The 13,516-nt window shown below is 35.1% G+C and overlaps 1 protein-coding gene across 2 annotated transcripts in view; it reads left to right on the forward strand.

Annotated features, from left to right (window-relative positions):
* Positions 1-335: 335 nt before the first annotated feature.
* DNAH11 (dynein axonemal heavy chain 11) overlaps positions 336-13,516 on the forward strand; it is a 46,213-nt gene continuing 33,032 nt past the window's right edge. For both annotated transcript variants that reach the window (XR_011093819.1, XM_068674164.1), the window contains exon 1: positions 336-441. Coding sequence is in view for 1 of the 2 variants with exons in the window: in XM_068674164.1 (XP_068530265.1) it covers positions 433-441 (9 nt within the window). In the remaining variant the exon portion in view is untranslated. The remainder of the gene's footprint in view (positions 442-13,516) is intronic.

Genomic DNA, 13,516 nt, shown 5'->3' on the forward strand with positions numbered 1-13,516 from the left:
CTCTTTTGGAAAAAGAAAAGTATTAACATCAGGTCAAATTAGATGTTTGGCAGCAATTTTTCTGCTTGCCTTGTTTCATCATGGAGGCATAGTGGTATCAAATACAATAATACTTTAAAATATAGTGGAAGGTATATGAGGACATAGTTAAATGCAGACTGTGAGTAAGTGCTGAGAATGACTAATAAAAAGGACAGCTTCCCAAGAAAGCTTGGTCTTAGAAATCAATTCTTCATAATTCCTACCCACAGCTTACCCCTGTGATAGAAAAATGAGACATCGAAGTGACATGAACCTAAGGATTAATAAGTTATTAATATTTTTTTTTTTAGAGTGAACAGGAAGGAGACATGTTGCATCTGTGCTGGAAGAACAGTGTGGCCTCCTCCTGAAATACATCCGTCCAGAGGAGTCAGCACCTTGTCTTTGTAAATGATGTCTGTGAGTGTGAGATTGTCACTGGAGGAACCAAGGTGGAAATGGATCCAAAAGTTCATGACATCATATTCTCAAAGTATCGTACTGGAGGTTTTACTTCTGGTGCAAATTTTGCCATGTAAAAATAGATGGGATATTAAAAATTAGATAGATATACACATTTAACCTTTTTATGCTTCTGACACTGACCTAAAAACACTGCAAGGCTACAGCATAAACAGGGAACAAAAAGGTGCCACTTTAAACGTACTGTTTTCTTATACGTTACCACCTGGTTTCTTTTCCTGTGCTAACACAATCCATTAAAATATTTTCCAGGAACTACTGTGACTGGGGACTTCATGCTATCAAGTCAGTTCTGGTAGCTGCTGGCTTACTGAAATGTAGAAAGAACAGACCTGAGGATCAGGTACAACCTTCATTTACAAGCAGGAGTAAGAGTTGATCCTGGTGTTCTGTCTGAATAAAAACAGAATCCTAAAAAGAGAAGGGTTTAATGCTCTTGTGATCTGTGGCTTACCATCCTTTTCCAGGTGCTTATGTGAGCCTTAAGAGACTTAAATTTGCTTAAAATAGTGACAGATGATATCCCAATTTTCATGGGCCTGATCAGTGACCTGTTTCCAGCTCTGGATGTTCCAAGGATAAAGAACCTGTAATTTGAACAGATGGTTAAACAATTTACCCCCGAGCTTCACTTGTAGCCTGAAGAGAGCTTTATTTTCAAAGCAAAAGAATTCATTGCCTTTAATTATTCCCCTTAAGAGTTTCAATCAAAATAATTGCAAATGGGTTGTATTAGACATGAAGGTTATTTTTGAGTATGTTACACTATTGATAAGGCATCCTCAAAGTCTCAGTATTTCAAAGGCATTTTGTCATGGCAGTACAGGAACTCAGTATGATAAATATAGAATTAAGGAAATAAGGATAAATAAGGAAAAAATATCTGTTCAAAAAGGCTGTCTCCACTGACAAACATGATTGTTTACAGCACCAAGTTCTTGTACACAGTAGCTTAGCAAATGTTGGTGATTAGTTATAGGGGTGAAGGAAGCAAAAAAAAAAAAAAAAAAGTAAATAAGAAGGTATAGATTTGGAATGTGTGATTACCTATGTTGGTTTTTTTTTCTTCATGTATGTTCTGCTATTTCTGTATAATACAACACAGAGATAAGTACTGAGAAGGTCTAAGTTCTTATTTCTTTTAAAAGGGAATAGAAAAGACGGGAGAAGGGGAGAGAGAACTTCTGTGCATACTTCCCTCTCTTTGTTAAGAGGACAACAGGAGAGCAAAGGGTCTCACCATGTATCCCTCCTGTGTGGCAGGCTGTTAAGCTGGAAGAGCTACTAGCAGTATGTTGCTCCATGTTTGCTGTTGGAAATGCAAGGACTGCAAAAAGCAAGGTACCTGCCGGCCGACACAGTGGGTTTTTGATTTCACATTGCAAAGAAATTGCCTTGGTTCTTGCAGAAAATATTCTGCAGGATGTGTTGCCTTTGCTTTAGGCTGTTGTATGGTAACATGTTGTTGAGGCCATCCAGTCAGCCATGTGGCGTGCAATGGCAAAACTCAAATGTACACTTTGCTCGTGACATTTTATTTGTTGTTTGCAAATGTCAAAGGAAAATTAATAGTGGCAGCAAGTAATGAGCATGCTATTTGACAGATAGACTAAGTAATATATTGTTCTGGAAGGAGAATCAGGATGATTTAATTAAGCTTCTAGACAGAAATACTGGAATATTTTGCCAAAACACTAGACAAGTATTTCTAATAGATAATGCCTATTCCTGTTACAAAATTTTGGCCGGTATGTGATTTTCTTCCCCTTTCAATATTTTCTATTAGAAAAGATAGACTGTGGAGTGCAGCTGTATCAGAATGGGATCCTCCCTTGCTGCTATGGAATCACAGAACCATTCTAGTTGGAAAAGACCTCTGAAATCACCTAGTTCAACCTTTAATCTAGTACTGACAAGTCCACCACTACACCATGCTACTAAGTTCTACATCTACGTGTTCAGAAGCTTAACGGAAATTAGGCTTAATGTCGTTAATATACCCAGTTTAGAAAGAAAAGCAAAAATTCCTACTGTGTCAAAATTGACACTAACGCACTGCCTGTCCATCCCCTTTATGTGCTCAAAACTGTGCGTCACACCTATGTGAACATGCAACAAAAGTCCATTTGGAATGGCCTCAACCCAAAACCTCTGACAGCTGTCAAACTGTTTGGTTTTATACACGGTGCAACACAAGAGTAAAAAGATGGCAAATGGCATATGTCCTTCTTATCAGGACCTGTTCCTAGAAGCATAGTTCTCTATCAAAAATAGGCAATGCCAGAATTCAATGAAGGCATTAGAGACTGAATTATTGTATTGTTTTGTTGTTGTTGTTTTCTGTGTTTTAATGCAATATGATGTGAATGCAGAGCACTGGTAATTGTGGAAAGACTGGAAGCAGGACAGGATGCTAGTAGATAGAAAAGTGCTAAACTGAATGATGCTGATTCAGCTGCCTAAGAGGGGAGTTATTTTCTCTCCAGACCCATGAAGACTTCCGTATCTCACCAATATTGTTAAAAATAATGACATATTCTCCTGTAGCCAAAACAGAGATAGGTCTTTATTATATAAAATACAGTTGTTCTGCTGTATCAAGAGTTCACTGAAAATATTTTTTATTTTACTATGAATAACCATCTATTAAGCAAAGCATAGTTTTCTTATGCTGTACAAGCTTCTTGTTTCAGTGACGCATTAGGAATCCTGAAGTTTTAATTGCTGTACATTGCTGTTATTTAAGTACTAAAGTGATGAGATTTTGTTGAAATATAATTTACAGCAGAAATTATATTCTGCTGTCTTTTCTTCTGAGAGAGCAAATTAATATTACCCACGAGGGGTCAAAATGGTTAGTTTTGGATGGGGATGTAGATTCCATGTGCACTGACTCACTCAGTACTGTTACAGATGATAACAAAGTGAGCAACTGGGAAGCAAGCATGCTAGATTCTTCTCTACCTGTTTTGCCCTTTCTTTACTTTTTTGAAGACAGTTTTTCCTCCATTCCTTTCATTTCTTTTGGTTTTCACTATTACTGATTCTTTGGCATCTGAGTAATATGTTGCTTGCCTCTATGTATAGCAAAAAGTCTTCAAGTTTCCTACATATACTGTAAGGCTCATTGTGCCTCCTAGTGTATAAATTGATGTAATTCAAGTTGTCAATCATAAGATTATTGAAACCAGCATTTGTGAAACCTTCCAGTAAAACAGATTTAAGATTTAATGAATTAAGTCCTCACATCACTGTAGCAAGGAAGGCTAACATTAGGAAATCTAAGTCAGCTTAAGAACTAACAGTAGTATCTATTTTTTTATTCTCTTCTCATTAGTTACACAGTGAAACCAATTTAGTTGTATAGCCAAAATGCTGCAATGTAATGAAATCCAAATCTAAAATCTAAATGTAACTTTCAAATGATGATTGTAGTTTGTTCCATTCTGTTAAGCTTTCTTCTTTTGAGAACTTAAGCCCATCTCTGTGTGGTGACATTCTCAGGTTACTCTGAAAGGTGCTTGTCTGGGGTTATCCACATAGACTGACTTTAGCTATTGAACAGAAAGCAGTATTTCCAAGGGACGTTTTGGAGCACCCAAACTTAGGTTCCTGCTCTCAATCGTTTCTTTCTATTGACATTGAGAAAGATTTAGCTTCTCCTGCTTTTAGCAGCCTTCAGGAGTACTCTTATTGGTTAAGCAGGCTACTCTTCTTTTGAATGGATTAAACTGTTGAAAAACACAGGATCAAGTAAAACTTTTTGAATTTGTCCTCCTCTGTGTTTCTGAAGCAAAAATCATAGCCATGTTTGAACAATCTTTATTTAGCTGTATTTGAGATGTACTGATGCTTTCCAGGTTCTGACCTTTACAGGCAACAAATGTGTGCCCATGACTCCATCAATGCAGCTACGGTTTGAGGTGCACCACTTAAAAGCTGCAGCTCCAGATAGAGGATCCAGAGCTGGCCTCCTCTATCTGAACACCCAGGACCTGGGCTAGAGTCCGTGGGGATCTGATGATATTAATTAAAGTTTTTAAGATACATCCTGAAAATTAATGGGACTAGATGCTATTATTATCCTACTATGATAATAGGGGGATGAATTAGTCGATGGGTTATGTAAATTGTTAAATACAGTTTGGAAGATTTCAGCATAAGTTAAGCGTTTTATTTTTCCCTCTTATCCAGAGTGTTCAATAAGTAGATAAATCGGCTGTTGTTTCCTGACCCTTTTAATAATAGTTGCAATTTTTGATACTGTTAAGACATCATGGTTTACATCAGCTTGGTTTTCTTTACCTCCTACCCCTTTTGATTGCAGTACTCCTCTTTTGACTTTTTATATGTGTATTTTATTCAAATTAATCACAAGAACAATTTTTTTTAAAGAACATGGGTCTCCATGTATAAAAGGGAATTTAATTGTTAAAAGCACAGTACAATAATTTAAGCAGTCCAGTGTGATCTTTTCCTTTTGTCTTTTGTTGATCTAAAACAATACAGTTGTACAAATATTAGTAAAATGGAGTCAAGTATTTTCAATCAGTGTTTTTATTTTCAAGCAGCATTACTGCAGTTTCATAACAAAATTTGATTTTTCAGCACTCCAACATGTAATCAACATTTTAGTTCTAGCCATCCATTTCTAGAGTACTGTGTCAGGACAACTGGAGAAGCCTTCAGTGCACACATTTCCCAGAGAAGTCTTGTCAGTAGGAGAATTTAATTAAACAGCTTGAGTTGCTTCAAGCTGCCCACCTAGGGGGTCAGGATCAGAAGACTGGTATGGACATGGAGAAGCAATATGATCTCTCACAGCAAACAGGAGTGTAGAGATGGAAACAGTAGGCAACAAACTGTTCAAACAGAATAGCTGTGAATGAGTAAATAATTGGTTTAGGCAGTGTTTGACTAATACTGTGTGAGCACAAGTAGGGGATAAAATTGCCTAATCCTTTGGAATAGAGACAGTAAGGCATGTGGCTGCTAACCCGAAGCATATGCTATAGTTTGCATAACAAAAGGACTTTTAGACCTTTGGTTGTGATAGGAACTAGCAGATGAGAAGAGTTACATTTTTATTACAATTGTCTTCAACTGTACTCAGCCAGACTTTTCAGCTAGTCTCGGTTTTATATATGTGACTGTAGATGTCTGCAGTGCCAGTCACATTGAATTTGGGTGTCACATAATCATTGGTCTAGGGTACAATTTACACAGTGGTATTTTATGTACTTTGTTCTAAAACAACAGAAAAAAATATGGAATCCTTGGTCCCACCTGCTTTTTGTTGTCTGGCCCTCTGAAAGCAGGAGAAAACCATCATCTGGTTCCTTCTCCCTGCCCTCTCTAGAATAAAGGATGTAGTCAAGGAAAATGGGTATAACCATATGCCAGTATACTCAGCTGTCAAAGTAGCTCTCAGAAATACAGCAGGATTATGTGCCTCCCTACTTGGAACAACTCAAAACAAACAATAAAACTGTTGGTCCTATTCCTGAAAATATTATGGTAAAGGCAGGCACTAGGATTAAAGCTATTTATTTTTTAAGGAACAGTGTTTCTGAAACATCCATTGAGCACGTGGCCCTATGCAGTATAAAATAAATAATAATAATAAATAAAGGTTTAAAATTACAATAAATCTGGTAGGTATGTGAAGTGAAGCTTAGAGACTCAGTACTGAAGTATGGCATATGCTTGTGAGTCGAGAGTTGTAAAGCATGAACTAGTAAACTTTAAATTGCCTCAGTGGGCATTTAGTTAGTTTTGCTCTTTTTTTTTCAGTATGATACAGTATTCTCAAATGCTTTACAGTGTTTTGAATACATTAATTTTTAGGTCTTTTTAAATGCTTAGATAAGTAGGAATTTTCTTTGGGGGGGATTGAAAGTTGATGGGCATAGAAACACAGAGCTACTGATCAGAAGATGTTATCCATTATCAGCTATCCTGAAATAAGTTGTTTTTTGTTTTTTGTTTTTTGTTTTTTTTTTATTGTAGTATAATAGTTGGTAGGAAAATATAAGGCTTGGAAAAGAAAGCTGTATCAGGTAGTGGAAGTTTTAGGTGCTCAGAGTAAGTGAGTAAAGTTAAACTATTGCCAACTACTTGCTGAAACAGTTTGAGGTATGCTGAATGCCAGACCTAAAGGTAAATGAAATATTAATTGAAAAATTAAACAAAATGCCTGTTGCACCAACGGTTTGTTTCTTTTAGCAGTTTTTGAGACACCAGCACTCTGTAAAAGCTGAGAAGGAGTTGACATATTTCAGTGAAAACCTGATTTCAAAATTTTCCTACTACAAAAAAAAAAAAAAAGTACAAATTTTTTAGTAGAAATACTATGAACAGAAGAAATAATCCAGTAGAACATTCTGTTCCAGCAATTATGTCTTCAAATGAAAGAACAGCGTATCCCATTTCATTGCTTCTAGAGTTCAGTCTTAGGCATACATGTATCTGGAGAAAAACAGAAATCAAAGTTTGCTTTTAAAACTAAACTGCATTGTGCAAGTGTTTTTGTTTGTTTGTTTGTTGTTTGTTTGTTTTGTTTTTTTGTTTTTGTTTTTGTTTTTTCTTTTTCAATTTCAGTTAATTTTTGTTCTCACATCTGAGGTGGCACCTCTCAAATATTTTATTGATTTACTTCTAACAGGCAAACCAGTCTGGCTTGTTGGAAATCCTGGAATAGGACAAACTCTTTGAAGGTGATAGTCTTTGGAGAGAACAGCAAGGCTAACATTCCTTTCAACTGCTATACACAGTCAGCAATGTTACAAAGTAAGTTCCATGCAGATGCAAGAATCCTTCAAAGGTGAAAAATTTTGTAGAGTTGTTATTATTGAATACAGCTGTTTTTCGGGATGGTAGATTTCAGAGGGCAGCAAAGAATTTAATTGCTATGGTCTTCCTACCTGTACACCCCGTTGAGAATTCCTCAGCCCATGTCCCTTTCTTGCATTGCTGCTAGTGAATCAGATTGTCACTAGGCTTAAAAAGTCTTAAATCCACAAATCTCTACTGAATAACTTTTTACCCTGCTTTTTCATTCCTGCCTTCTGTTGATTACTTCTCTGTTCAGGTTGGATAAGCAAATACCACTTTCAGTTTACTTAGTAACTTAGTTCATTTTTTGAAGTGTTTCCAAGTTCATACTAACTTGGAATCCTACAGTAACGCAACTTAATAACATTTCTACCCTCGAAATGGAGAGATTTGAAGAAATCTGATGTGCCTCAGAGAGGGGTCATACGTGAATATAAACTGTCAAAAGTTCTTTAATGGAGAAACAGCCTTAGAAAGTTTTCAGATATTCCTGTTTTGGTAAGGATCATTTAGCTAATGATTGCCATTCCAGCAGCAACCATGGCCAAGGCACTGGAGCACAAGGGCATAACACTTCCCATTGCAAAAGGAAGCTGATAATAAATAAATAAATAAATAAATAAATAAATAAATAAAAGGCTTCTAGGCAACTGATGCCAAAGGGGTTATACATTCTTTGTACAGGAAATTTCTTAAATAAATGAAATAGGTGAACACAGCATCACAGGGGCTTTCTATGCAAGTGTATAGCAGCACCCACTAACTGTACTATGGTCTAAAACTTGTGAGTTTACAAAGGTTTAAGGATTTGCTATGAAATGTTAGTATTATTTGTTCAGATTTTAAGTTTATACTGTAAAACATCTGCTGCTCCTTTTAACAGATTAACAAAGAAATGGACTCTTTCTGCAGCTTTTCCTTCTCTCCACTGTTCTTCAGCCAAGTCCCTCTTGTTAAGTGCTCTTCTGTGCAAGTCTGTGCAAGTTCCTAGCTGTGGGTGAAGAACTGCATAACAGTGCATACCAAATATATTGTGTTTGCTTTCCATTGTGTTTACAGCATCTTTCTGGTGAACTGTAACAATATAATTTTGTTCTGTCATGTATCACTCAGAATGACTGCCTCTTATGTTATTCTAGTGTTTGTGGATACCAGTGCTTCTTCCCATACAATGAATTCAAGTGATATATTTTGATGCCTGCCTTTCATATTTTTGGCTACCTCTCCAAGAAATTGTTTGGAACAATCAGGTGGTTGTTGTTTAAATGGGAAGAGGCATCCACATCAAATTACACAAATGAGCAATTAAGTCTCAGCTCAAAAAGAAGAGCTTAAAAGCTGAACTTGTTGAAGTACAGCTATTCCTCACATTGTCATGTTCCTTCCAGAGTTAAGAGGTTAAAAGATTTTTCTTACATATCATATCACTTTTAATTTGTGGTATTTTCTGCCAGCTCCCATCTTATCTCTATCTGCTTAACTTCTTTTGAGCTATCTGCTAGAGTGGGTGAGATTAGCATGAAGTGCTGGGTTTTATTTAGCATTCCCCAAGGCATATGACTCATCCACTCTCCCTCTAGAAAATCAGAAATTTTCAAAATGTTATTTGATGGCAGTTTCTGATGCAAGATAATATTGGTACATTAAGTTTGGGATCATCAGTAGTACTAAAGTCTGGAACAGTACCACAGGGAAATTTGCATAAACATTTAAGTACAATGGGCTTTAGTGAAATATATTTCCTTATTGTACTGTAATAATACAGTATTTGAAAAAACATAATGGGATCAATAGGTGACAATTGTGGACACTTAAAAATTTGAGTAAGTTTAAGGATTAAGAAGTGTTCCTAATTATGGGTTTAAAAGTACAGGTATATACGTACCTCTTCTAAATGAAGAAAATAGTCTTCTTTTTCCTAAGATATTAAGGCAATTAAGATACTTTAGACCTTTCATATACAGATAGTTTCTGCATGTTTTCCCCTTTTGTGGTAGAAAATTAGGATAAGTACAGACAGACAGATCTTTTTTTTCCCCAAATTTTATCATCCAGCTGCAAATACACTAAGGTTCTTCATTTTTGTCTTGTCTGCCAGTGCACCTTCACTCTTCATGTGCTTGCTTTTGTTCTCCGTAGTCAGTAACTATTCTTTTAGCCAACTGTGGCTAGACAGAAATGTATTTGAGAGCATTTGCTACCTTTCTTGAAGTGGCATGCCAAACTCACTGTTGAAACATGCAAAGGATTTATTTCACTGTTTAAAGAATCTGAGATGACAACACAATGTCCCTTTTATTCTAATGGAAGATGTTTGCAGTGATATGTTTCTTCATACTGCTTTGCCATGAAATGAAAAAGTCTGTGACAAGTCAGAAGTACGGTTGTTCTGACATAGAGCATTTATGTGTCACTACACAACTGCTGCTTTCATTTCCTACAAGATCTCTTGATTGTGTTGCCCTGTTGTTAAGATAATAATCAAGATAAGCTTAAAAGTATATGTTTAATTTTCACTTTTCCTATCTAGCCAAAAAGATTTTAACATATAACCTACTATAACGTGTTTAAAAAATAAAAAATAAAAAATAAAAAAAAAAGAGGAGGGGGAAGTCTGTTGTCCACAAAGTTAGGATATACTGAATGACTGAACGTATAATCTATTCTACTTAGTATACATGGAAATAATCCTTTTTCTTAAAGTTTCATAAACACCTTTGCTTAAAATCCCTGCTATGAATGAAACCAAGAATGGTTCTAAAATTAGGCTGCTAACCAAATACTTTAGCCTTTTTCACCAGAACATGCTGAGAAGTTTACCTTGAAGTCCACTTAAGCCTGTGGTTTCATTTTCTGCAGAACATTTATATGATCATTTAAACAGCAAAAATTAATGACATAGGAAAGGAGAATAGATGTTTTGTTCCCAGCCCTGTTCTAATAAATTCCTAGTGATTTCTGCAGGATCCTATTTCCATGCACAAAATAAAAACAAGATTTGCTTGTGTGGTTGGAAGTCAAATTTATATAAAGGTTGAATCCTGTGGAATACTTCACTAAGTGACAAAAAATGAGGATCACATCATACTAAAATTCAATGTTTTAATAATGCCTAATAACAAGTTTTATCTTATATTTTAAAGATATCAGCTTTCTCTAGTTATTCTTCCTCTTATATTTGTAAGGAAGGACATGCAGTTGGATAAAAATTGTATAAGCCTCAAATTTATGTCATAAGATTTTACAGATGTAGTGAATACATGAAATTATTTGAATTAATTTGCTTACTGTTGTAGTAAGTTTATCTGATGGTCTGCATTCAACCTTATTTAAGCACCTCTGGGGAACAGGCTGAAATTTTATATAATCAGCTTTATTCCTTAGTGATTAAATGATAGTTATAATTTGTATCTTTATACCTTTAGATGTATTAAAATTCTTGTTAATCCTTCTCAGGAGAAGAAGAAAATATACTACTTCAGTGGTAAAATTGCTGAATGTCAAATACCTGGGGATTTTACATGCAAAAGCATCTCAGTTCCAAAGGATGCAGATATGTGGTGAGATTTTCAAAAGCCATGAAGTAGTTAAACTAAATCAAACAACAATTTTCTGGAATTCAGAAGAACAGTCTGACATTTTTTAAAGGAATTTTGTGAATTTCATTGATTTCAAGGACTTTAATAGTTTGAAAACCCTCATAGGTTGTGGAAATATTTCATAAATCCTAGCCAGCGTGATTCTGATTTCTTGGTCTGTTTAGTTTCAGCATTGCTTAGCATGGTAATCATTTTTATGTATGCTGAGTATGTATGCTGAGTGATCTTTCAGAGGTGCTTGAAAAAACAAATGGAGGAAAAATATGTTTGTAACTATGGCCAAACAACAAATAAATGTATCTATTTTATGAATGATTTGAATATGCCTAAAGTGGATAGATGTGGTTTATACCTCATGTATTGATTCAGCAGCATAGGGATTATGAACACTGTAGAACATTTACTTCTTGAAAAAAATATAGGACAACTTTCAATATTGTGGTCCATGATAGGCTCCCTAAAACACATAGAAATGAAAAACTTCAAGAATTACTTCAAAAACAACAACAAAAAGCATACTCTCCCTGGAGTTTTAAGCAGTTTTAGAAAAGAGAAGCAGAAAGTGGAGAGGTTGTAGAGTCTTGGTCTTGGAAAAGAAAAGTATTCTTCAGCTGCTCTTGGTGGAGCATCCATGGAGCATCACATCCATGGATGTATGTGATGAGAACACACATCTTTGAGGTATAGAAGCTGATGCCCTAAACTGCAGTTTGACAAATGTTCGACTTATACTCCTATCTCTTCATCACCCTGCAGGCAAAATCTGCAGAAACTTTACAGTACTGGTTCAAATGAACAAATGTTCTTTCTCTGTAATGAGAAGAAAAACATACACAAAAAAAAAAACACACTGAAGTTGATTTGGACAATTAAGGCAACTCCCCCCACTATCAAATAAATAAATAAATAAATAAAAAGAAAGCTAACAACTAACAAAACAAAACAAAAAAAAAATGTGGAAATTAAAATATATTAATATATTAGTATCCTGTTACCAGATACTGTGAAAAGAGGTAATTTTCAATTTAAAATCAACCAATTAATGTTTTATTTTGTTCTGATACAGAATCCATGTCTTACATAAATACTTACAGTTGCTGTTATCAATACAATTGGTTTCTTCTTGTTACTGTACAAGCATGTTACTTATGTCCTGTGTTTGCTTCACGCCACCTGTAAATAACATGTTATCTGTTGAGTGAAGGAGAGAAGTGATCAACAACAACAATAATTAAAAAAAATAATCATACAGATATGTCAGTGTATTGTCAAAAGGAGGTGGACAGAGGGGCAGGCTATATGCTTACAAACAATGATACTTCAGTATTAGGAGGATGAGTGTATCTTCTCAGTGGTGTTCTTTGACATGTTCAGGTTGGTCTCACACGCACACATACACCATCCTTAAAATTTTTATTTTTTTTCTTGTTTGGTTTTTAGCTGTCACATGCCCTATAATCTCACTAGGTTAGTGACCAACTAGTGACCAACTTGACCAATAACTTCTGTACTGTTATTGTTCTTTTAAAGTATATTCAGTAGAATTGTATAAGCATTTAATTAGGCGATATTTCATCTTGTGGAAGAGCAATAACAAGTTTCAGTTGAATATTTTGTTACGGAACAAGTCATAAAGAGAAAAGAAGAAGCGACTGCTCAAACCTAAAGCATCTCCAGTTCAGTGATATGAATTGCATCTAATTTAGTGCTGTGCAAAGCTAATGTGTTGTAGTGCCCTTCTGTTTTCTTCCTAGTTATACACTATTAGAGCCTTTAATCTTTTCTCACAAAAATTTCAAACTTTCATTCTTAACAGTTATCGCTGGTTTTCTGTTAATTCATGCTTCTCTGTTTAGAGTTTTCCTTCTGAAACAAAACATAACACAAAACTAAAAACCTATACTTTATAAAGCAATTCAAATTAGAGGAAGAGTTGACCTCGTCACTTAGGAATTTTAGACGTAACCACTTGACGATTCTAAAGTAGAGCAGAATTTGAGGTTTTTTGTACACATACAGGAAGAAAAAATGCAATTATTTGAGAAAGAGATGCATTTAAGTATGGAATTGTGGGAAGGATTTATTGATTTAGTAGGGAGTGCCTGCATTATTTATAGATTTTCCTCTTACTGTAGGTTTTTTTGGTTTGTTTTTTTTGTTTGTTTGTTTGTTTGTTTGTTTTTGTTTGTTTGTTTGCTTGCTTGTTTTTGTTTGAGCTGCTTGGCCTCCTTCAGTTGTATGCTGATTTCTAAAGAAACAAGGCTGTCAACAGGTTTGGGCAATTAGAACTCAAAATTGCCTGATACTGAAAATCCATTTTAAAAGGGGGCAACTTTTATTTTTAAAATTTACTTAGATCTATGCAGTATCATATGGAGAGCCAGAAATAGTATTTATTATATTATACAGCAGAACAGGAATGATCTTTTAAGCTACCCTTTTTACTATATAATGGTTTCTCTGAAATGTGCTTGGTTCCAGTTGTTTTACACAGCTCTAAGAGACTTTCTTCATGCATATGAAGATGATCTTTGCCATTTGACATTTTTTTTCATAGTGAAATCTGTTAATTTTATCTG

Source organism: Anas acuta, chromosome 2, assembly GCF_963932015.1.
Source record: "Anas acuta chromosome 2, bAnaAcu1.1, whole genome shotgun sequence".
In the NCBI taxonomy this organism is placed as follows: domain Eukaryota; kingdom Metazoa; phylum Chordata; class Aves; order Anseriformes; family Anatidae; genus Anas; species Anas acuta.